General features: G+C 50.8%; 1 protein-coding gene across 1 annotated transcript in view; it reads left to right on the top strand.

Moving 5' to 3' along the window:
* LOC311328598 (poly(ADP-ribose) glycohydrolase-like) overlaps positions 1-22,466 on the top strand; it is a gene marked incomplete at its 3' end in the record, with an annotated part of 24,848 nt that extends 2,382 nt beyond the window's left edge. Inside the window, exons 2-8 of the mRNA XM_084462544.1 lie at positions 5,051-5,130; positions 5,256-5,316; positions 6,289-6,364; positions 10,929-11,076; positions 19,115-19,193; positions 21,569-21,677; positions 22,361-22,466. Coding sequence (XP_084318670.1) covers positions 5,051-5,130; positions 5,256-5,316; positions 6,289-6,364; positions 10,929-11,076; positions 19,115-19,193; positions 21,569-21,677; positions 22,361-22,466 — 659 coding nt within the window. The remainder of the gene's footprint in view (positions 1-5,050; positions 5,131-5,255; positions 5,317-6,288; positions 6,365-10,928; positions 11,077-19,114; positions 19,194-21,568; positions 21,678-22,360) is intronic.
* Positions 22,467-23,473: the final 1,007 nt, after the last annotated feature.

Raw genomic sequence — 23,473 nt, 5'->3', positions numbered from 1 at the left:
GGAGACGCCCTAGAGGAGCAGCGTTTTCCTCCTTCAGACGAGGAGACGCCATGGAGGAGCAGCGTTTTCCTCCTTCAGACGAGGAGACGCCATAGAGGAGCAGCGTTTTCCTCCTTCAGACGAGGAGACGCCCTAGAGGAGCAGCGTTTTCCTCCTTCAGACGAGGAGACGCCATAGAGGAGCAGCGTTTTCCTCCTTCAGACGAGGAGACGCCATAGAGGAGCAGCGTTTTCCTCCTTCAGACGAGGAGACGCCATGGAGGAGCAGCGTTTTCCTCCTTCAGACGAGGAGACGCCCTAGAGGAGCAGCGTTTTCCTCCTTCAGACGAGGAGACGCCATGGAGGAGCAGCGTTTTCCTCCTTCAGACGAGGAGACGCCATAGAGGAGCAGCGTTTTCCTCCTTCAGACGAGGAGACGCCATGGAGGAGCAGCGTTTTCCTCCTTCAGACGAGGAGACGCCATGGAGGAGCAGCGTTTTCCTCCTTCAGACGAGGAGACGCCATGGAGGAGCAGCGTTTTCCTCCTTCAGACGAGGAGACGCCATGGAGGAGCAGCGTTTTCCTCCTTCAGACGAGGAGACGCCATGGAGGAGCAGCCTAATAAAGACCGGTCCGTGACTAAAGGCACTTCCAGACATAAAGGGCCGGTCCCTGATCCATCCAGGCTGCCTCAGTGACATCATTTCCCCTGATGACTAGAAATGGTGGTCGGGGAGCACAGGCCTCCGCCCGTAGATGCATCTTGGGGCTCTGTGCGAAGCATGTTTGATATCGCTGCATTCGTTAGGTTGAGAGCTTCATGCCCGTCCAACCCAGCGTCTCGTCGGCCTTCCCACGTTGAGATACGGCCCTGTGGTGGATCCGCTCCAAAATGGAACGGGTTCTAAGTTGGCCCATGCTGCACCCCTCCACCGACTTTCATGAAAATCAGTCTGGTAGACGTAATCCTGCTAACAAACACACCAAGCAATAAACCAAGAAACACGCCAGCGAAAACATTACCTCTCGCCCTGCGCTTTCGATGGGGCGGAGGTAATAGGTCAAATGATTGGAAAACTGAACCGGTAGCTGGTCACAGTAGATGGTACTGGTTTGAATGTTTAACGGGGCACACGGGGCACACCCCCACTCTCACTAAAAACCTCCAATGGAACGCTGCCCGTCTGCTGGTGGTTATTTATGGGCAGAGTTACATATCAGAGGAGTATTATTTATGGGCAGAGTTACATATCAGAGGAGTATTATTTATGGGCAGAGTTACATATCAGAGGAGTATTATTTATGGGCAGAGTTACATATCAGAGGAGTATTATTTATGGGCAGAGTTACATATCAGAGGAGTATTATTTATGGGCAGAGTTACATATCAGAGGAGTATTATTTATGGGCAGAGTTACATATCAGGGGAGTATTATTTATGGGCAGCGTTACATATCAGGAGTATTATTTGCGTCCCTCCAGAGAGAGCTGTGATTTGTGGCTGTGCTCTGTCGCTCGCCCCCCCCCCACTATCCGACAGACAGGTCGCCTTCCGGGCTGCATTACACCAAATTGGTCTCACTGGCTGAGAGGAGAGAGAGAGAGAGAGGAGGAGGGAGGGAGGGAGGGAGGGAGGGAGAGAGAGAGAGAGAGAGAGAGAGAGAGAGAGAGAGAGAGAGAGAGAGAGAGAGAGAGAGAGAGAGAGAGAGAGAGAGAGAGAGAGAGAGAGAGGGAGAGGGAGAGGGAGAGGGAAAGAGTAAAAAAAACAAAAAAACAATCTTGCCGACATGCAGGCAGGGAGCGACTTAAATAAATGAGCTTTTTCTTTTTCCCTGAAGGGCTTTTAGTGCATCAGCTTTCCTTTTGTCATTTCATTTGTTGCCCCTGTTCTCCCTCCCCCTGTTCTCCCCCCCCCCTCTTCTCCCTCCCCCTGTTCTCCCCCCCCCCCCTCTGTGGGGGATGCAGGGGGGGCAGGACTGTGATTAGACATCAGGTCAGCCTGCTTTTAATGGAGGGAGAACAGAGTGCCAGAATAGGGTTCTCTCTCTCTCTCTCTCTCTCTCTCTCTCGACTGCTGTAGTCTTTGTGTTGGCTCTCTCTCTCAGTCTCTCTCTCCCTCTCTCTCCCCCTCCCTCTCTCTCCCTCTCTCTCCCCCTCTACTGTGCTCTTTGTGCTGGCACTCTAGACCCAGAGCCCCTTGGGCAGTGCCGTTGTTGAGTTTGAGGCAAGGGGAGGATGGGTGGGGGGGGGGGGGTAGAGGCGAGTGTGTGTGTGTGTGTGTGTGGGGGGGGTAGAGGCGAGTGTGTGTGTGTGTGTGTGTGGGGGGGGGGGGGTTGGAGAGAGATCGTTCTAGATTGAAGGCTTTACTTACATGCCGAAGCATTGTGGAAGCAGGGCGCAATCCAGTGACTGGAAAGCATGAGGATTCTCAAGACATTACTGAGGTCTCTGCAGACATGGTTAACTGTCTCTGAGAGACATTACTGAGGTCTCTCCAGACATGGTTAACGGTCTCTGAGAGACATTACTGAGGTCTCTGCAGACATGGTTAACTGTCTCTGAGAGACATTACTGAGGTGGTCTCTCCAGACATGGTTAACTGTCTCTGAGAGACATTACTGAGGTGGTCTCTGCAGACATGGTTAACTGTCTCTGAGAGACATTACTGAGGTCTCTCCAGACATGGTTAACGGTCTCTGAGAGACATTACTGAGGTCTCTGCAGACATGGTTAACGGTCTCTGAGAGACATTACTGAGGTCTCTCCAGACATGGTTAACTGTCTCTGAGAGACATTACTGAGGTCTCTCCAGACATGGTTAACTGTCTCTGAGAGACATTACTGAGGTCTCTCCAGACATGGTTAACTGTCTCTGAGAGACATTACTGAGGTCTCTCCAGACATGGTTAACTGTCTCTGAGAGACATTACTGAGGTCTCTCCAGACATGGTTAACTGTCTCTGAGAGACATTACTGAGGTGGTCTCTCCAGACATGGTTAACTGTCTCTGAGAGATTACTGAGGTCTCTCCAGACATGGTTAACTGTCTCTGAGAGACATTACTGAGGTCTCTCCAGACATGGTTAACGGTCTCTGAGAGACATTACTGAGGTGGTCTCTCCAGACATGGTTAACTGTCTCTGAGAGACATTACTGAGGTCTCTCCAGACATGGTTAACTGTCTCTGAGAGACAATCACAGAGGTCTCTCCAGACATGGTTAACTGTCTCTGAGAGACATTACTGAGGTGGTCTCTCCAGACATGGTTAACTGTCTCTGAGAGACATTACTGAGGTGGTCTCTCCAGACATGGTTAACTGTCTCTGAGAGACATTACTGAGGTCTCTCCAGACATGGTTAACGGTCTCTGAGAGACATTACTGAGGTGGTCTCTCCAGACATGGTTAACTGTCTCTGAGAGACATTACGGAGGTGGTCTCTCCAGACATGGTTAACTGTCTCTGAGAGACATTACTGAGGTCTCTCCAGACATGGTTAACTGTCTCTGAGAGACATTACTGAGGTGGTCTCTCCAGACATGGTTAACTGTCTCTGAGAGACATTACCGAGGTGGTCTCTCCAGACATGGTTAACTGTCTCTGAGAGACATTACTGAGGTCTCTCCAGACATGGTTAACTGTCTCTGAGAGACATTACCGAGGTGGTCTCTCCAGACATGGTTAACTGTCTCTGAGAGACATTACTGAGGTGGTCTCTCCAGACATGGTTAACGGTCTCTGAGAGACATTACTGAGGTGGTCTCTCCAGACATGGTTAACTGTCTCTGAGAGACATTACTGAGGTGGTCTCTCCAGACATGGTTACTGTCTCTGAGAGACATTACTGAGGTCTCTCAGACATGGTTAACTGTCTCTGAGAGACATTACTGAGGTCTCTCCAGACATGGTTAACTGTCTCTGAGAGACATTACTGAGGTCTCTGCAGACATGGTTAACTGCTCTGAGAGACATTACTGAGGTGGTCTCTCCAGACATGGATAACTGTCTCTGAGAGACATTACTGAGGTCTCTCCAGACATGGTTAACTGTCTCTGAGAGACATTACTGAGGTGGTCTCTCCAGACATGGTTAACTGTCTCTGAGAGACATTACTGAGGTGGTCTCTCCAGACATGGTTAACGGTCTCTGAGAGACATTACTGAGGTGGTCTCTGCAGACATGGTTAACGGTCTCTGAGAGACATTACTGAGGTCTCTCCAGACATGGTTAACTGTCTCTGAGAGACATTACTGAGGTCTCTCCAGACATGGTTAACTGTCTCTGAGAGACATTACTGAGGTCTCTCCAGACATGGTTAACTGTCTCTGAGAGACATTACTGAGGTGGTCTCTCCAGACATGGTTAACTGTCTCTGAGAGACATTACTGAGGTGGTCTCTCCAGACATGGTTAACTGTCTCTGAGAGACATTACTGAGGTCTCTCCAGACATGGTTAACTGTCTCTGAGAGACATTACTGAGGTGGTCTCTCCAGACATGGTTAACTGTCTCTGAGAGACATTACTGAGGTGGTCTCTCCAGACATGGTTAACTGTCTCTGAGAGACATTACTGGTCTCTCCAGACATGGTTAACTGTCTCTGAGAGACATTACCGAGGTGGTCTCTCCAGACATGGTTAACTGTCTCTGAGAGACATTACCGAGGTGGTCTCTCCAGACATGGTTAACGGTCTCTGAGAGACATTACTGAGGTGGTCTCTCCAGACATGGTTAACGGTCTCTGAGAGACATTACTGAGGTCTCTCCAGACATGGTTAACGGTCTCTGAGAGACATTACTGAGGTGTCTCCAGACATGGTTAACTGTCTCTGAGAGACATTACTGGTCTCTCCAGACATGGTTAACGGTCTCTGAGAGACATTACTGAGGTGGTCTCTCCAGACATGGTTAACGGTCTCTGAGAGACATTACTGAGGTGTCTCCAGACATGGTTAACTGTCTCTGAGAGACATTACTGGTCTCTCCAGACATGGTGAAATGTGCTTCACCCTCTACTCCAGCGTGTTGTACAGGCAACATCTCTGATGACTGACTCTGATGATCTTGCTTTCAGGTTGTTTGAAGGTTCCTCACCAAAGAAGATAGAAAAACTGAAGACTCTGATGTGCTACTTCAGAAGAGTCACACAGCACAGTAAGCACCAGCGACTGCATCCAGAATCAGCTCTCTGTATGTGTGTGTGGGTAATGGTGGGTTATTCATTGGCCGTGTCTCTGTATCTGTGAGATGTTCATCTCTGTATTCTCTCACCTCTCTAGAACTTACAGGTCTTGTCACGTTTACAAGGCAAATACTGACCAACCCTCCAAACTGGGAAAGGTACAATATTGCAATTCTCTCTCTCTCTATCTCACTCTTCTTTCTCTCTCTCTCTCTCTCTCTCTCTCTCCTTTCTCTCTCTCTCTCTCTATCTCACTCTTCTTTCTCTCTCTCTCTCTCTCTCTCTCTCCTTTCTCTCTCTCTCTCTCTTGCTCTCTCTTCTTTCTCTCGCTCTCACTCTTCTTTCTCTCTCTCTCGCTCTCTCTCTCTCACTCTTCTCTCTCTCTCTCTCTCTCTCTCACTCTTCTCTCTCTCTCTCACTCTTCTTTCTCTCTCTCTCTCTCTCGCTCTCATTCTTCTTTCTCTCTCTCTATCTCTTGCTCTCTCTCTCTCACTCTTCTTTCTCTCTCTCTCTCTCTCTCACTCTTCTTTCTCTCTCTCTCTCTCTCACTCTTCTCTCTCTCTCTGACTCAGTCACTCACTCTGTTGGTTTCTCCCTCTCTCTCTCTCCCTTTCTCTCTCTCTCTCTCTCTCTCTCTCACACACACACACACACACACACACACACACACACACACACACAGTACAGGCCCCTCAGATGATGAGGCCTATGTAGTCTGTCGTTGCAAAACATGTCAGGCTGAATATCTTTGCCTTTCACCCCAAAATGAGTACAGTTCTTGTGGTATCTATATCTCTATCTATTAGCCTCGGGTGACACACATCATTAACCTGACCCGCCATATGGGCAAGCTCCGTTGGAAACTGTTTGGAAAAGGCACTGTCAAAACAATACAGGCAGGTGATTGGATGAACTATCTGTCTGTCACCATCTATCACGCCCCCCCCCAAAAAAACAACAACAACAACAAAACAAAACAAAAACTGAGCCAAGGAACAACATGTAATGCGGCGGAGCGGATTGTCTTGGACAAGGACAGGGGTGTCACTTCCTGTCCTTTGTGTGAGGGTACTGTATGAATGACTGGTTAAGGGGTCAGTGACATGGCTCTGTCACCTGTCCCCCTCCAGCTCCCAGGCTCAGCTGGGGCGGCTCCACATCACCTGCGAGGGCACCATCGAGGACGAGGGATACGGGATGCTGCAGGTGAGCACCGCACCGCCACACCTGGACCGGCTCCTCCCCTTCCTCCGCCCCCGCGCCCTAACTCAGTCAGCCGGCGTCGGCGAGTTCACTTCCTGCCGCAGATATTCTAGTTCTGATCTTTTCAGCGTAAGAACCTTCAGTCCCTCCCGATCTCTACCTAGGATAGAATAAAATAGAATAGAATAGACAGTTTATTTGGCATGTGTACTGTTACAAGTACAGGTACAGGCTCATTGGAATTTGCAGCTAGACGTTTAACGGTTCCCAAACTGGCAATTTACTATCCGTGGTCTAGCAATCTATCAGTGTCATCCTCATCTATTAATCCCCTCCGATCATGAATGACTGTGTCTGTGTCTGTAATACACAGCAGTATAAGCAGTGCAATTAAATAACATTCAAGCACACAGTTGTGCAGAATCTGTTGTTGTCTATTGTATAGGCAAGATTCAACCGCTATTGTCTATCGTATAGGCGAGGTGTTCAGTAGTTGAAGTGTTTGTGAGGCGTTGGGGCCCAGACCAGCGTCCCCCCAGAGTGACGCCTCCGTGTTGGTACGACCCGCGAGTCTCCGGCTGTCAGCGTGACTTTGGGCCGAGGCTGCGTGGGTCGTCACTCGTGGGTCGTCACTCGCTTACCTGTCAGGCTGTCTGTCTTTCACCAGGGGTTATCTGCGTGGGTTCTGTCTGTCTGTTTGTCCTCCTGTCTCCTTGTCTGTTTAGTCCCCCCCGCCCACCCCCCCCACACACACACACACACACACACACACACACCTCCCCCCGCCTCTCTCTGACTGTGTGTGGAGCTTGCTGACGTGTTTCCCGGCGTGGCTGACAGCTGATGGGTACACATGAGTGGCTCAGGGGGGATGAGAGGTGGAGCGGAGGACCGTGGAGGGGCAGGGGGGGTGGGGGCGGGGGGCGTCCCACAGGCCAGGGGTCCCGCAGGCAGATTGATGGCTACCCTCGGCAGAGCGGGCAAGGGTAGGGCGCGTCGGCGTTTGATAGGCAGGGGGTCGGGCCGTCATTCTGTCAGAAGGAGGGCGATCGAGGGGTTAGAGAGAGAGAGAGAGAGAGAGAGAGAGAGAGAGAGAGAGAGAGAGAGAGAGAGAGAGAGAGAGAGAGAGAGAGACGGGGGGTAAAGGAAATAAGCAATGCAAGGGTGTAGGGGAGGATTGAGGGAGGGGCACAGTCACACATACACACACACACACATACACACACGCTTTGATCACGGGGGATAGATGAGCTGGCAGACTTCTCCTGGCTGCCCGGTGTCTGCCCGCTCCGAGCCCCGTGGCTGTGGTCCAGCGAGCAGCGTCCTTGGCCCCTGACCGGACGTACAGCAGCGCTCTGACCGACCAGGCCGGCCCTCGCGCTCGTCTTGAGTTCCATCAAACACACAAACTACACAAAAGGTCAATGTTGAGATGTTGTGTCCATGGCGTGCCTCGGTGAGGGTGCCAGACCGCTGCTGAGCGTTGACAGATGTCTGTATGCGTCTTTGTAGTAACAACAGGCTGATGTGATTATCGTCAGACAGGAAGCAGTCCGGCGCTCTCAGGACGTCTGTCTGCGTTAGACAACCACAGTGGGGGGTAGTGAAGGAAGAAGCTCGGCCAACTGAGATGTTCCTCCTGAGGATGAGTTAGCTCCTCAGCTCCTCTCTCTCTCTCTCTCTGTCCCTCTCTCCCTCTCTCTCTTTCTGCCCCCCCTCTCTCTCTCTCTCTGTCCCTCTCTCCTTCTCTCTCTTTCTGCATCTCCCCTAGTCTCTATCTCTCTCTGTCCCTCTCTCTCTCTCTTTCTGCCCCCCCCCCTCTCTCTCTCTCCCTCCCTCTCTCTCTCTCTCTCTCTTTCTGCCTCCCTCTCTCTCTCTCACCTCTCTCTCACCCTCTCTCTCTCTCACATCTCTCTCTCTCTTTCTGCCTCCCTCTCTCTCTCTCTCTCACCTCTCTCTCACCCTCTCTCTCTCACATCTCTCTCTCTCTCTCTCTCTCTAAAACGGGCCGAGGCTCTCGCGCGTGGCCCTCAGACAAACGTGATAGGTCAGTCAGTCAGGACCTTTGACACCGGTTGACATAAGAGAGCCCAACGAAGCTGCTGAGAGACTGCAGCTGTCAAAGTGGGGGAAGAAACCCTTTTCACTGTGAGGTGTGACAGGCCGTTGTTTGTCTGTTGATGTGTTAGTGCTGCCCTCTCTGTCTGGCCTCGGCTGATGTTTGAGCTGACAGTTTGTAACAGAGGCCAGCTGCTCTGAGCCTGTGTGATGTTAGCTGTACGGCTAAACACGCTATATCTTTTTTTAAATATATTATTTATTTATAGGATTTTTTTCCACAAAAAAAGAGAAAACGGAACACATACATAGACCATTGTACATAGGTTAGTGGAATAAGAGACATTTATAGGGGTAGTAATGATACTGACAAGGCGGTAATGTCAAAAATAAAAAGGGAAAAAGAAAACAAAAATAAATTAACATAAAATGGTAAATGGACTGCACTTATATAGCGCTTTTCCACCTTAGCGGCACTCAAAGCGCTTTACAATGGCCTCTCATTCACACATTCACACACCAATGGCGGTAGCTGCCATGCAAGGTGCTAACCTGCTCATTGGGAGCAATGTGGGGTTAGGTGTCTTGCTCAAGGACACTTCGACATGTGGACAGTCGGAGCTGGGATTCGAACCACTGACCCTTCGATCATTGAACAACCCACTCTACCAACTGAGCTACAGCCGCCCCCAACATAAACCGCCCCCAACATAAACCGCCCCCATAAAACAATACGAACAAGTCAAAAATAAGTGAAATAGTCAATGTTCAGAACACTATGGAGGCATGAACATACTGGACACGCTGTGTGCTACTAGCATGGGGAAACCAGGCCAACCAGGCCTGGGCCCAGAGGTACAGGACAGGGGGTCACTTGAGCAGAGAGGACAACGTCCAGCTGAAGGGATCTGACAGGATCGAGGACAGGTCGCCAGACTTTAGAGAATTTAGCGGCAGAGCCACAAAGGGAAGGTTTGATTTTCTCTAACTCCAGAAATATGAAATCATCCTTTATCTAGTGTGTATGAGAGGGAGAACAAGGATTCTCCAGAGAGATGAAATCATCCTTTATCTAGTGTGTATGAGAGGGAGAACAAGGATTCTTCCAGAGCATCAGAATAACACACCTCGCTACAGTAGCAATGTGAGAACAGAGGATCGACAAAATAGGACGTCAGTGAGTTGTCAGTAGGAGGGTCAGTGAGTGGTCAGTAGGCAGGTCAGTGAGTGGTCAGTAGGAGGGTCAGTGAGTGGTCAGTAGGAGGGTCAGTAGGAGGGTCAGTGAGTGGTCAGTAGGCAGGTCAGTGAGTGGTCAGTAGGAGGGTCAGTGAGTGGTCAGTAGGAGGGTCAGTAGGAGGGTCAGTGAGTGGTCAGTAGGCAGGTCAGTGAGTGGTCAGTAGGCAGGTCAGTGGGTCAGTAGGCAGTTCAGTGAGTGGTCAGTAGGAGGGTCAGTGAGTGGTCAGTAGGAGGGACACCAAACAGGCCAACCAGAGGTGAGGGGTGGATATAGCAGATGTGATGGCTGAGAGAGAGTCAGACAGACGGCACAGTACATCTAACAGAATCAATAGTAGAACCTTTTGGGCGCAGCTCTGCAGCAGTCAGCATTCTGATAAGGGGCGGTGGGGGGCGGTGGGGGGGCTATGGAGGGGCGGTGGGAGGCGGTGGGGGGCGGTGGGGGGGCGGTGGGGGGCGGTGGGGGGGCTATGGAGGGGCGGTGGGGGGGGCTATGGAGGGGCGGTGGGGGTGGCTATGGAGGGGCGGTGGGGGGGGCTATGGAGGGGCGGTGGGGGTGGCTATGGAGGGGCGGTGGGGGTGGCTATGGAGGGGCGGTGGGAGGCGGTGGGGGGGCTATGGAGGGGCGGTGGGGGTGGCTATGGAGGGGCGGTGGGGGGCAGTGGGGGGGGCTATGGAGGGGCGGTGGGGGCGGTGGGAGGCGGCTATGGAGGGGCGGTGGGGGGCAGTGGGAGGCGGCTATGGAGGGGCGGTGGGGGGTGGTGGGGGGGGCTATGGAGGGGCGGTGGGGGCGGCTATGGAGGGGCGGTGGGGGGCAGTGGGAGGCGGCTATGGAGGGGCGGTGGGGGCGGTGGGGGGGCTATGGAGGGGCGGTGGGGGGCAGTGGGAGGCGGCTATGGAGGGGCGGTGGGGGGCAGTGGGAGGCGGCTATGGCTCAGGAGGTTCTGTAGAGCAGATCATCCAGTCGCCCTCAGAGGTTTGAATCCCAGCTCCTCCTGTCCACATGTCAAAATGTCCTTGGGCAAGACACCGAACCCCGAATTGCTTCCAGTGAGCAGGCGTGCACCTCGCATGGCAGCTGCCGCCATTGGTGTGTGAGTGTGTGTGTGTGAATGGGTGAATGAGAGGCCACTGTAAATCGCTTTGGATAAAAGCGCTATATATATATATATATATATATAAGTGCAGTCCATTTACCATTTAACAGAAGTGATGTAGAGCACCCAGGCGTATGTATCTGACGGACGTGTGTTGGTTGCGCGTGCGTCTCCAGGTGGACTTCGCCAACAGGATGGTGGGGGGCGGAGTCACGGGCCTGGGGCTGGTCCAGGAGGAGATCCGCTTCCTCATCAACCCCGAGCTCATCATCTCACGCCTCTTCACAGAAGCCCTGGACTACAACGAGTGCCTCATAGTCACTGGTAAGACAGACGCGCACAGCGTCACATACACATACACATACATATACACATACACATACACATACAGTACACATACACATACACATACACATACATATACACATACATATACACATACACATACACATACAGTACACATACATATACACATACACATACACATACACATACATATACACATACATATACACATACATATACACATACACATACATATACACATACGCATACACATACATATAACATACACATACACATACAGTACACATACACATACTCTATGTGGGCAAAAGTATTAGGCCACCTGCAGATTACACCTACAGGAGCTTGTGTGTGTGTGTGTGTGTGTGTGTGTGTGTGTGTGTGTGTGTGTGTGTGTGTGTGTGTGTGTGTGTGTGTGTGTGTGTGTGTGTGTGAATTTTTGCCCATTCATCTTGAAGATCACTTGTGAGGTCAGGCTGATGTTGGACGAGAGGGCCTAGCGTGAATCACCAACCTCACCCAAAGAACCCTCAGTTCTTACACACCAACCTCACCCAACCATGCCTTTATGGACCACACACACACACACACACACACACACACACACACACACACACACACACACACACACACACACACACATTACCCTTACAGGGCTGAGAAGAACCTCATCACTCGTCGCGTACAGTTTCTCATTGAATGGATTGAGCCAATCAGTGAGGGTCCCGGACAGGACAAGTTCAGAGGTCACCCAGGCTGTACTAGGCACCCAGGGTCACAGGTCACCCAGGCTGTACTAGGCGCCCAGGGTCACAGGTCACCCAGGCTGTACTAGGCGCCCAGGGTCACAGGTCACCCAGGCTGTACTAGGCGCCCAGGGTCACAGGTCACCCAGGCTGTACTAGGCGCCCAGGGTCACAGGTCACCCAGGCTGTACTAGGCCTCATATCGTCATCATCATCTACAGCTAGATACGGCTACCGAGGGATGAGCCGCACTAAACCAATTACTAAGCTCAGCTTGAAATCGTGACAGGAATCAGACTGGGATGTCGTCATCCTCTCCCACCACCCTCTTCTCCTCCATTCATCTCTCTCTCTCTCTCTCTCTCTCTCTCTCTCTCTCTCTCTCTCTCTCTCTCTCCCTCCCTCCGTCCCTCCGTTTGAAGCTAAATCCATGACCTTGATTCACGTGGGACCGCCCTGTTATCCTTCATGCCTCCCCAGCAGAATTGCCCTTTCCTTCCACCCTCCGCCTCACTGTGCTTGAGTCAACCTGTTTAAATGACAGTCCCCCTCCCACAATCCCCCTCTCTCCCTCCCTTCTCCTCCCCCTCGACCCCCCCCCCCACACACACACACACAACTCTCCATCTACTGTATACGTGTGACGGTGCGGAGGAGGGCAGTGTGGGTGCGTTTGTTTTGAACTGCCTGGGTATCACCGATGGCGTGTGTGTGGTGCGCTCTGCTTCAACACATCAATCTAACGCTCTCTCTCTCTAACTAGCCCCGTGTCCCTCAGCCCACATCGTTACCTATAAAGGCCCGTCCTGTGTGTGTGTGTGTGTGTGTGTGTGTGTGTGTTTCATGAGGGTATGACATCAGCTTTGTTTCATTGCCTCTTACGTCATACGAGGCTGTTATAGTTTAGCGGCCCGCGTTTCGAGAGAGTCAAATAAAAAAAGGCCGGGGCTCCTGAGCTGTCGTCTGCGCCTGATTGATCTCCGGCGGCGCCACGGCGCTCTCTGAAGCCCGGGGGGGCCGGGGGGGGGGGGGGGGGGGGGAGGAGGCAGATTGCATGTGTGGGCAGGAGAGGCGTGGTCGGAGGGTTTGCACGGTCTGGTAGCCCCTCTCCCAGCCCCCTCTCTCCACCCCACGGCCCTCACACAGCAGAGAGAGGGAGGGAGGGAGAGAGAGAGAAAGGGAGGGAAGGAGAGGTGGGGTGGGGCTGCTGGAGACTCTAGACCAGCCATCACTAACAGGCGGACCGTGGTCCGGATCCGGACCCTGAAGACATCCAATCCGGACCGCGTCTATAACCCGATAAATCATTGAGAATTTCTCCCTTTTGACGGAGCGTAGGCAACTAGTTTGAGCCTGCGCAGCCTTTCTAGTATTTTACGGCATTTGTTTACTATCTCACGCATCGCTAGCCAATCAAATCTGCGTGTTCATTGCCTGACGTCAACCAGTCTGTACGTGACAGCCTAGCTATCGTTAACGTTACTGTAATCAGAGCGATTCCTTGCTAACATTAGTTGGAGTTAGCTGGACACTGCATGACCAGAGAAACGTAACGACACACGAAGAGTGAAGTGAGATACTACAAGACAGAAGTAGTCTATACATGCCCTGCTCTAAAATAAGAACATAGATGGACCCTGGCTTGAGGCCACTTAGCCAAAATGGACCTCTTAGAACTTGACTTGATTACCCCTGCTCTAGACTCACTATTACCCCTCTAGACTCACTATTACCCCTCTAGACTCACTATTACCCCTGCTCTAGACTCACTATTACCCCTCTAGACTCACTATTACCCCTGCTCTATACTCACTATTACCCCTCTAGACTCACTATTACCCCTCTAGACTCACTATTACCCCTCTAGACTCACTCATTACCCCTCTAGACTCACTATTACCCCTCTAGACTCACTCATTACCCCTCTAGACTCACTATTACCCCTCTAGACTCACTATTACCCCTCTAGACTCACTATTACCCCTCTAGACTCACTATTACCCCTGCTCTAGACTCACTATTACCCCTCTAGACTCACTATTACCCCTCTAGACTCACTCACTACCCCTCTAGACTCACTCACTACCCCTCTAGACTCACTATTACCCCTCTAGACTCACTATTACCCCTCTAGACTCACTCACTACCCCTCTAGACTCACTATTACCCCTCTAGACTCACTATTACCCCTCTAGACTCACTCACTACCCCTCTAGACTCACTCACTACCCCTCTAGACTCACTATTACCCCTCTAGACTCACTATTACCCCTCTAGACTCACTCACTACCCCTCTAGACTCACTATTACCCCTCTAGACTCACTATTACCCCTCTAGACTCACTCACTACCCCTCTAGACTCACTATTACCCCTCTAGACTCACTATTACCCCTCTAGACTCACTCACTACCCCTCTAGACTCACTATTACCCCTCTAGACTCACTATTACCCCTCTAGACTCACTCACTACCCCTCTAGACTCACTATTACCCCTCTAGACTCACTCACTACCCCTCTAGACTCACTATTACCCCTCTAGACTCACTATTACCCCTCTAGACTCACTATTACCCCTCTAGACTCACTCACTACCCCTCTAGACTCACTCACTACCCCTCTAGACTCACTATTACCCCTCTAGACTCACTATTACCCCTCTAGACTCACTCACTACCCCTCTAGACTCACTATTACCCCTCTAGACTCACTCATTACCCCTCTAGACTCACTCATTACCCCTCTAGACTCACTATTACCCCTCTAGACTCACTATTACCCCTCTAGACTCACTATTACCCCTCTAGACTCACTATTACCCCGCTAGACTCACTATTACCCCTCTAGACTCACTATTACCCCTCTAGACTCACTATTACCCCTCTAGACTCACTCACTACCCCTCTAGACTCACTATTACCCCGCTAGACTCACTCACTACCCCTCTAGACTCACTATTACCCCGCTAGACTCACTCACTACCCCTCTAGACTCACTCATTACCCCTCTAGACTCACTATTACCCCTCTAGACTCACTCACTACCCCTCTAGACTCACTATTACCCCTCTAGACTCACTCACTACCCCTCTAGACTCACTATTACCCCTCTAGACTCACTATTACCCCTCTAGACTCACTCACTACCCCTCTAGACTCACTCACTCACTACCCCTCTAGACTCACTATTACCCCTCTAGACTCACTATTACCCCTGCTCTAGACTCACTATTACCCCTCTAGACTCACTATTACCCCTGCTCTAGACTCACTCATTACCCCTCTAGACTCACTATTACCCCTCTAGACTCACTATTACCCCTCTAGACTCACTATTACCCCTGCTCTAGACTCACTATTACCCCTCTAGACTCACTATTACCCCTCTAGACTCACTCACTACCCCTCTAGACTCACTCACTACCCCTCTAGACTCACTATTACCCCTCTAGACTCACTCACTACCCCTCTAGACTCACTATTACCCCTCTAGACTCACTATTATCCCTCTAGACTCACTATTACCCCTGCTCTAGACTCACTATTACCCCTCTAGACTCACTATTACCCCGCTAGACTCACTATTACCCCTGCTCTAGACTCACTATTACCCCTGCTCTAGACTCACTCTTTACCCCTCTAGACTCACTATTACCCCTCTAGACTCACTATTACCCCTGCTCTAGACTCACTATTACCCCTCTAGACTCACTATTACCCCGCTAGACTCACTATTACCCCTGCTCTAGACTCACTATTACCCCTGCTCTAGACTCACTCTTTACCCCTCTAGACTCACTATTACCCCTCTAGACTCACTCATTACCCCTCTAGACTCACTATTACCCCTCTAGACTCACTCACTACCCCTCTAGACTCACTATTACCCCTCTAGACTCACTCATTACCCCTCTAGACTCACTATTACCCCTCTAGACTCACTCTTTACCCCTCTAGACTCACTCATTACCCCTGCTCTAGACTCACTCATTACCCCTCTAGACTCACTATTACCCCTCTAGACTCACTCACTACCCCTCTAGACTCACTATTACCCCTCTAGACTCACTCATTACCCCTGCTCTAGACTCACTCATTACCCCTCTAGACTCACTATTACCCCTCTAGACTCACTCACTACCCCTCTAGACTCACTATTACCCCTCTAGACTCACTCATTACCCCTGCTCTAGACTCACTCTTTACCCCTCTAGACTCACTATTACCCCTCTAGACTCACTCATTACCCCTCTAGACTCACTATTACCCCTCTAGACTCACTCATTACCCCTGCTCTAGACTCACTCATTACCCCTGCTCTAGACTCACTCTTTACCCCTCTAGACTCACTATTACCCCTCTAGACTCACTCACTACCCCTCTAGACTCACTATTACCCCTCTAGACTCACTCTTTACCCCTGGCGGCTGCCGCCCATCGTCTCTGCCCGACGCGGAACATAAGGAAGCCCCATAAAAGGAACGGAACCTCCCCCCTTTCAGAGTCACCTTCAGCTTCGAGACACGGCCCCCCTCCCTGTCCTGAGTGTCCTCCGTCCCCCCCCCTCGGCCCCCCTCCCTGTCCTGAGTGTCCTCCGTCCCCCCCCCTCGGCCCCCCTCCCTGTCCTGAGTGTCCTCCGTCCCCCCCCCTCGGCCCCCCTCCCTGTCCTGAGTGTCCTCCGCCCCCCCCCCCCCCCCCCCCCCTCCTCCTCCTCCTCCCTACTTAACTATATTACATTTGGACAGAGAGGAATTTATAACCCGGCTGAGGGCACGGCTCTGCTAATGGAATGGGCCGGCGATGCCTTGGATTTATTAAAACGCCACAGAATATTCACGGCACGCCCTCTGTATCCGCTCGGACGCACGCACACACACACGCACGCACACACACACACACACACACACCCTATGTACCATCTCCACCAACTGACTAATCACATGGTGTGTTCTTTGCGAAGGCGTTCTGTCGCGCGGTTCCTGATGCACAGCTGCTGGCTGGTCCACAGAGGCCCTGTGGTCGTTTTTAGGGGAGAGCTAGACGGGATGTAATCTTGCGACGTGTGTGTGTGTGTGTGTGTGTGTGTGTGTGTGTGTGTGTCTCTCTCTCTCTCTCTCTCTCGTCCGGGGCGATGGCTGGTGTAAATGGGAAATTGGGGGGGGGGGGGGGGGGGGGGGGGATAAAAGCTCTCCACTACATTGGACGGAGACCCGGAGCTTAGCCGAGGCTTTTGGCGACCGTTACGCAGCCGTGGCCCTAATAGTCATACTCTCTGGCTGTGAGGGGTTAGCTGGAGGCCCTTCTTGGCGCAGTTGGCAAAACCTTTCATTGAGTCTCAAGCTGTTCTCCCTGGGGCGCCTGGGTAGTATGGCGGAGTGGGCCCCTGGGTATAATGGCGGAGTGGGCCCCTGGGTAGTATGGTGGAGTGGGCCCCTGGGTAGTATGGTGGAGTGGGCCCCTGGGTAGTATGGCAGATTGGGCCCCTGGGTAGTATGGCAGAGTGGGCCCCTGGGTAGTATGGTGGAGTGGGCCCCTGGGTAGTATGGTGGAGTGGGCCCCTGGGTAGTATGGTGGAGTGGGCCCCTGGGTAGTATGGCAGAGTGGGCCCCTGGGTAGTATGGCAGAGTGGGCCCCTGGGTAGTATGGTGGAGTGGGCCCCTGGGTAATATGGCGGAGGGGGCCCCTGGGTAGTATGGCGGAGTGGGCCCCTGGGTAGTATGGCGGAGTGGGCCCCTGGGTAGTATGGTGGAGTGGGCCCCTGGGTAGTATGGTGGAGTGGGCCCCTGGGTAGTATGGTGGAGTGGGCCCCTGGGTAGTATGGTGGAGTGGGCCCCTGGGTAGTATGGTGGAGTGGGCCCCTGGGTAGTATGGTGGAGTGGGCCCCTGGGTAGTATGGTGGAGTGGGCCCCTGGGTAGTATGGTGGAGTGGGCCCCTGGGTAGTATGGTGGAGTGGGCCCATGTCTCTGTGTTGCGAGTGCTTTAGTTTCACCTGAGATTTTTTTTCCCCAGCTGTAGTTGTGTGTTTGTCAGTGTTGTTGTTGTTGTTGTTTGCGTCTTGTCCAAATGACCCGTACTGTTATGCAGTCAACTGTACGACATGTTAACTTGTCAGATCGTTACCGAGGAGGTGTTCAGGCCCGTATCCCTCACTGTGTTGGTACTCCGCCCTCTCCTCGCCCCCCTCTCCGCTAGCAGCTGCAGACCTGGGCTAATCAGCGGTGTTAATCAGCTGTGTTTATGAGCGGTGCGTTCAGGCCCCTGGGGAGGTGATGCGTACCGGGGGCAGTGTAATGCAGAAGGCCTGGATGGGCAGCAGGGTGGTCCCTTTGACAGGACCGTGCTCCAACCCTCTTTGAGACCCGGGGGAGTTCCTTCCAAGAAGCTCCTCCTCCCGCACTCCACCAGCTCACGCTGAAGACCTCAGTAGGAAAAAAAACGGGGTCTAAAAGTTCAGTGCATTGATCACGGCTGTACGTATGCATTACTTTTGGAGAGCTAGTCTCATCTGTAATGTTTTGTAGAAGGCTTTCTATTTGCATCAAATGAAAGGTGAAGTTTCATGTAGGAAAGGCAGAGCTATGAATAGCCTTTCACTTGACAGGGTCCTGCCTATTAGACTGGGCTTTCACTTTCACATCCGTAAGCCCATTACCTCTTGATCAATGACCTTTATTTATGTCAATCCAATACACATTGATACTGGAGAGAGAGAGAGGAGAGAGAGAGGAGAGAGAGAGAGAAAGAGAGAGAGAGACGAGAGAGAGAGAGAAAGAGAGAGAGAGAAAATGGCGAACAGGAAAAGAGACAGAGAGAGAGAGGGAGAGAGAGAGACCAAATGTAATTTGGAAATGCATTTAGGAACCCACAGTGGTTTGCTGTGTGAATGTCTGCTGAATACATCTGTGGCGTTGTTCTCCAGGTACGGAACAGTATAGTAAAGACATGTGATGTTCTCCAGATACAAAAACGTATATAAAGAATATCTGTGATGTTCTCCAGATACAGAACAGTATAGTAAATGTGATGTTCTCCAGATACAGAACAGTGTAGTAAATATCTGTCATGTTCTCCAGATACGGAACAGTGTAGTAAATATCTGTCATGTTCTCCAGATCCGGAACAGTGTAGTAAATATCTGTCATGTTCTCCAGATACAGAACAGTATAGTAAATATCTGTGATGTTCTCCAGATACAGAACAGTGTAGTAAATATCTGTCATGTTCTCCAGATACGGAACAGTGTAGTAAATATCTGTCATGTTCTCCAGATACAGAACAGTATAGTAAATATCTGTGGCGTTGTTCTGCAGGTACGGAGCAGTACAGTAAATATGCAGGCTACGCTGAGAGCTACCGCTGGAAGGAGAGCCACAAGGACGAGACACCCAGGTACCTACATCACTGATGTCTGTCACACTGATGTCACCAAGTACCTACATCACTGATATCCTTCACACTGATGTCACCAGGTACCTACATCACTGATGTCACCAGGTGGACAAAAGTTATAGCCTTATTTCCACTGTGGTGCCGAACCGTTCTGAGCACGCAGGGTAACCGTTCCGACGGTGTTTCCACATGGGACCGGTTGGGCCCAGAACCGTTCCCATGGCACGGTTGTCTAACCGTACTGAGTGAAGCAGAACCGTTCTTTAGTAGAAATGTGAAGAGACAAAACAAACTACCATGGCAACCGACAATAACAACATTCCGTGGAACGCAACAGCCAGAGAGGTGGAAACAGACATGTAACCGTTCCCACGGGTCCGGAGCGCCGCGGTTTGAGCTCGGTATCGGTTCGGCACCACAGTGGAAATAAGGCTATTGGCACCGCAAGTATTGGCACCCCTGGAATTTTTCCAGAAAATGCAACATTTCTCCCAGAAATTGTTGCAATTACAAATGTTTCTGGTATTCACATGTTTATTTCCTTTATATGCATTGGAAAACACACATAAAAGCAGAAGAAAAAAGCCAAAATTGACATAATTTTATACAAAACTCAAAAAATGGGCCGGACAAAATTGTTGGCACCCTTTTAAAACTGTGGGGAAATCATTTTATTTCAAGCATGTGATGCTCGTTTAAACTCACCTGTGGCAAGTAACAGGTGCTGGCAATATAGAAATCACACCTGAAGCCAGTTACTGTAGAATGTATAAAAGTTGACTAAACCTTTGTGTTGTGTGCCTGTGTGTGTCACACCAAGCATGGAAAGAGAAAGACTAGCCGAGAAGTGTCTGAGGACTTAAGAAGCAAAATTGTGGAAAATATAAACAATCTCAAGGTTACAGGTTGAAGTTTGTTTGTCCACTGTGCGTAATATAATTAAGAAGTTTATTACCCATGGAACTATGGCTTATCTCCCTGGACGTGGACAGAAGAGAAACAATGAGGAAAGAATGCAACGCAGGACAGTCTGAATGGTGGATAAACATCCTCAGTCAACTTCCACACACATTCAGGCTGTCCTGCAGACTCAGGGTGCAGAAGTGTCAGCTCGGACCATACGTCATCATCTGAATGAGATGAAGCGCTATGGCAGGAGAGCGAGGAGAACCCCACTGCTGACAAAGAGACAGAAAAAAGCCAGACTGGAGTTTGCAAAAATGTACCTGAGCCTCAATCCTTCTGGGAGAACGTTTTGTGGACAGATGAGAGACTAAGGTAGAGCTTTTTGGAAAAGCATGTCATTCTACTGTTTACAGAAAACGGAATGAGGCCCACAAAGAAAAGAACACAGTATCTACAGTCAAACATGGTGGAGGTTCAAAGATGTTTTGGGGTTGTTTTGCTGGCTCTGGCACTGGGTGCCTTGACTGTGTGCAACGAATCATGAAATCTGGAGACTATCAAATGATTTTGGGCCGAAATGTGGGGCCTAGTGTCAGAAAGCTGGGTCTGCGTCAGGTCATGGGTCTTCCAGCAGGACAATGACCCGAAACATACCTCAAAAAGCACCAAGAAATGGTTGGAGACAAAACGCTGGAGAGTTTTGAAGTGGCCAGCAATGAGTCCGGATCTAAATCCCATTGAACACCTACAGTATGGAGAGATCTCAAAATTGCTGTTGCAGCAGGCACCCTTCAAATCTGAGAGACCTGGAGCAGTTTGCAAAAGAGTGGTCCAAAATTCCAGTTGAGAGGTGTAATAACCTTGTTGATGGTTATAGGAAGCGATTGATTTCAGTTCTTTCTTCCAAAGGGTGTGTAACCAAATATTAAGTTGAGGGTGCCAACAATTTTGTCCGGCCCATTTTTTTGAGTTTTCTGTAAAATTGTCAATTTTGGCTTTTTTCTTTTTTTGTTGTGTTCTTCCAATGCACATAAAGGAAATAAACGTATACCAAAGACATTTGTGATTGCAACAATTTCTGGGAGAAATGGTGTATTTTCTGGAAAAATTCCAGGGGTGCCAATCCTTTAGTCCATGACTGTACCTACGTCCCTGACCTCCGTCACACTGATGTCACCGAGTACCTACGTCCCTGATCCACAGACATCCACAGATGTCACCAGGGAGAACATCATGTCATTATTACCTCAGTGATCTCCCATAAGCTCTTCAATTAATTAATTAATTAAGCTCTTAATGTGAATCTGAGAAGAAACTCTAATTTAAAGGACAATGCTCGTTTTTGACAACCTGGACCTTATTTACGACATATAGTGTAATATAATCAACAGAATGTAATTTTTTGAATTCAATATAAAATGTGTTGATATTTGAGGAACATTTCTCCTCCTGTGTGTGTTCCCTGCCAGAGATGACTGGCAGAGGAGATGTACGGAGATCGTGGCCCTGGATGCTCTGAAGTACCGACACTTCCTGGAGCAGTTTCATCCCGAGAAGATGACCAGAGAGCTGAACAAGGTGAGGCGAGGCCTCAGAGCAGCCTATCACCTTTAACAATGTTCATAAAGGTGTGAGTGAAGGAGGGATCCTGGCTGTAGGAGGCCACGGTACCGTAGCTGTGTGTTCCTGTTGAGACAGAGGCCTGGGGGTCAGTCCACAGCATGGGATAGGAAAATCCCGGTTTGTTGAATAGAAACATTTTCTTCTCAAACAATTGGCATCAGAATAAATTGACCATTGCCTGTCACCTTCATTAAGGACGGGCCACCGTAGCAAGGACTGTAGGGAGCAGAGATGGACAGGGTGGTCACAGATATCCGCCAGCCCATGGCACGTCAGTCACACTCTGCTGCTGTTGTGGTAATCTCTTATCAGGGGAAATTTGGTCAGAAATGAATGTTTATGGCCCAAGACATGCTGATTTGACCAGATATGGGGTTTTCGAATTAAAAATATTGAATGAACACATGTAGCTCCTGTAACCATTGTACTGCACATTATCACATATGTCCACATAGAGCATTGGACCTATAGTGGTTACCTGAAATAGCACAATAACCATGTTTGTGTTTGTTAATTGACACCTTCTCCACCCCCCTCACCTGTGCGTGCGTGTGTGTGTGTGTGTGTGTGTGTGTGTGTGTGTGTGCGTGTGCGTGTGCGTGTGTGTGTGCGCGTGTGTGTGTGTGTGTGTGTTTCAGGCTTACTGTGGGTTCTTCCGGTCCAACAGCAACAGCAAGCACCTCTCTGCGATCGCCACGGGCAACTGGGGCTGCGGAGCATTTGGTGGCGACACAAGGCTTAAAGGTACCGTACGCTCGTCCTTAAAGTTACCGTACCGTACGCTCGTCCTTAAAGGTACCATACGCTCGTCCTGCAGAGTCGAGGCTTAAAGGTACCGTACGCTCATCCTGTAGAGTCGAGGCTTAAAGGTACCGTACGCTCATCCTGTAGAGACCAGGCTTAAAGGTACCGTACGCTCGTCCTTAAAGGTACCGTACCGTACGCTCGTCCTTAAAGGTACCGTACCGTACGCTCGTCCTTAAAGGTACCGTACGCTCGTCCTGCTGAGACGAGGCTTAAAGGTACCGTATGCTCATCCTGCAGAGTCGAGGCTTAAAGGTACCGTACCGTACGCTCGTCCTTAAAGGTACCGTACCGTACGCTCGTCCTGCAGAGACGCCGCGGCCGATCGGCTCCACCCCCCCGCCCCCGGGATAAGCTGCCCATTTACGCCACCGCGTATGAACACACACTCACGCCACGACAGGGAGAGCGAGATGAACTCGTCACGTTGTCCCGCCATTCCCCCGTGCCGCCAGCCCCACCCACTCCCCCAGGCCTGCCTATCACAGACGCAGTAGTGATCTTAGCTGTTCCTGGCCCCACCCCTTCAGCTGCTCGCTCTCTGTCCTGCTGTCGTCTGACTGGTCTCTCTCTCCCGCTGTCCTCTGATTGGTCTCTTTCTCTCTCTCCCTCCCCGGGAAGCTCTCATTCATCTCCTTAAGGCCTGCTCCTGCCTCCGCCTCCTCCCTCTATTGATTGGCTGACATACATGTATGTTTTCCATTAAAAAAAAAGAGGGGATTGATTACCGGATGCGCTCCATAAACCCAGGCCTGTGTCAGTTGGCGTAGCCGGACATCAGCCTGCATAGCGCTGCCCCCCGGCCCTGGCCCCTCTCTCACACACGGCACACAGGGGCCCAAATAGCCCCACAATGGAACATGTACTGTACTAGTCGATGTACAGTATACTGTGAGATGAGTATGCTTCTGTGCTGTAGTATGCTGTACGTACAGTACGCATGGTTC

Source organism: Borostomias antarcticus (assembly GCF_949987555.1).
Source record: "Borostomias antarcticus genome assembly, contig: scaffold_491, whole genome shotgun sequence".
In the NCBI taxonomy this organism is placed as follows: Eukaryota; Metazoa; Chordata; class Actinopteri; order Stomiiformes; family Stomiidae; genus Borostomias; species Borostomias antarcticus.
The sequence above is the reverse complement of the archived record's forward strand: the minus strand, read 5'-3'. Positions and strand labels throughout refer to the sequence as shown.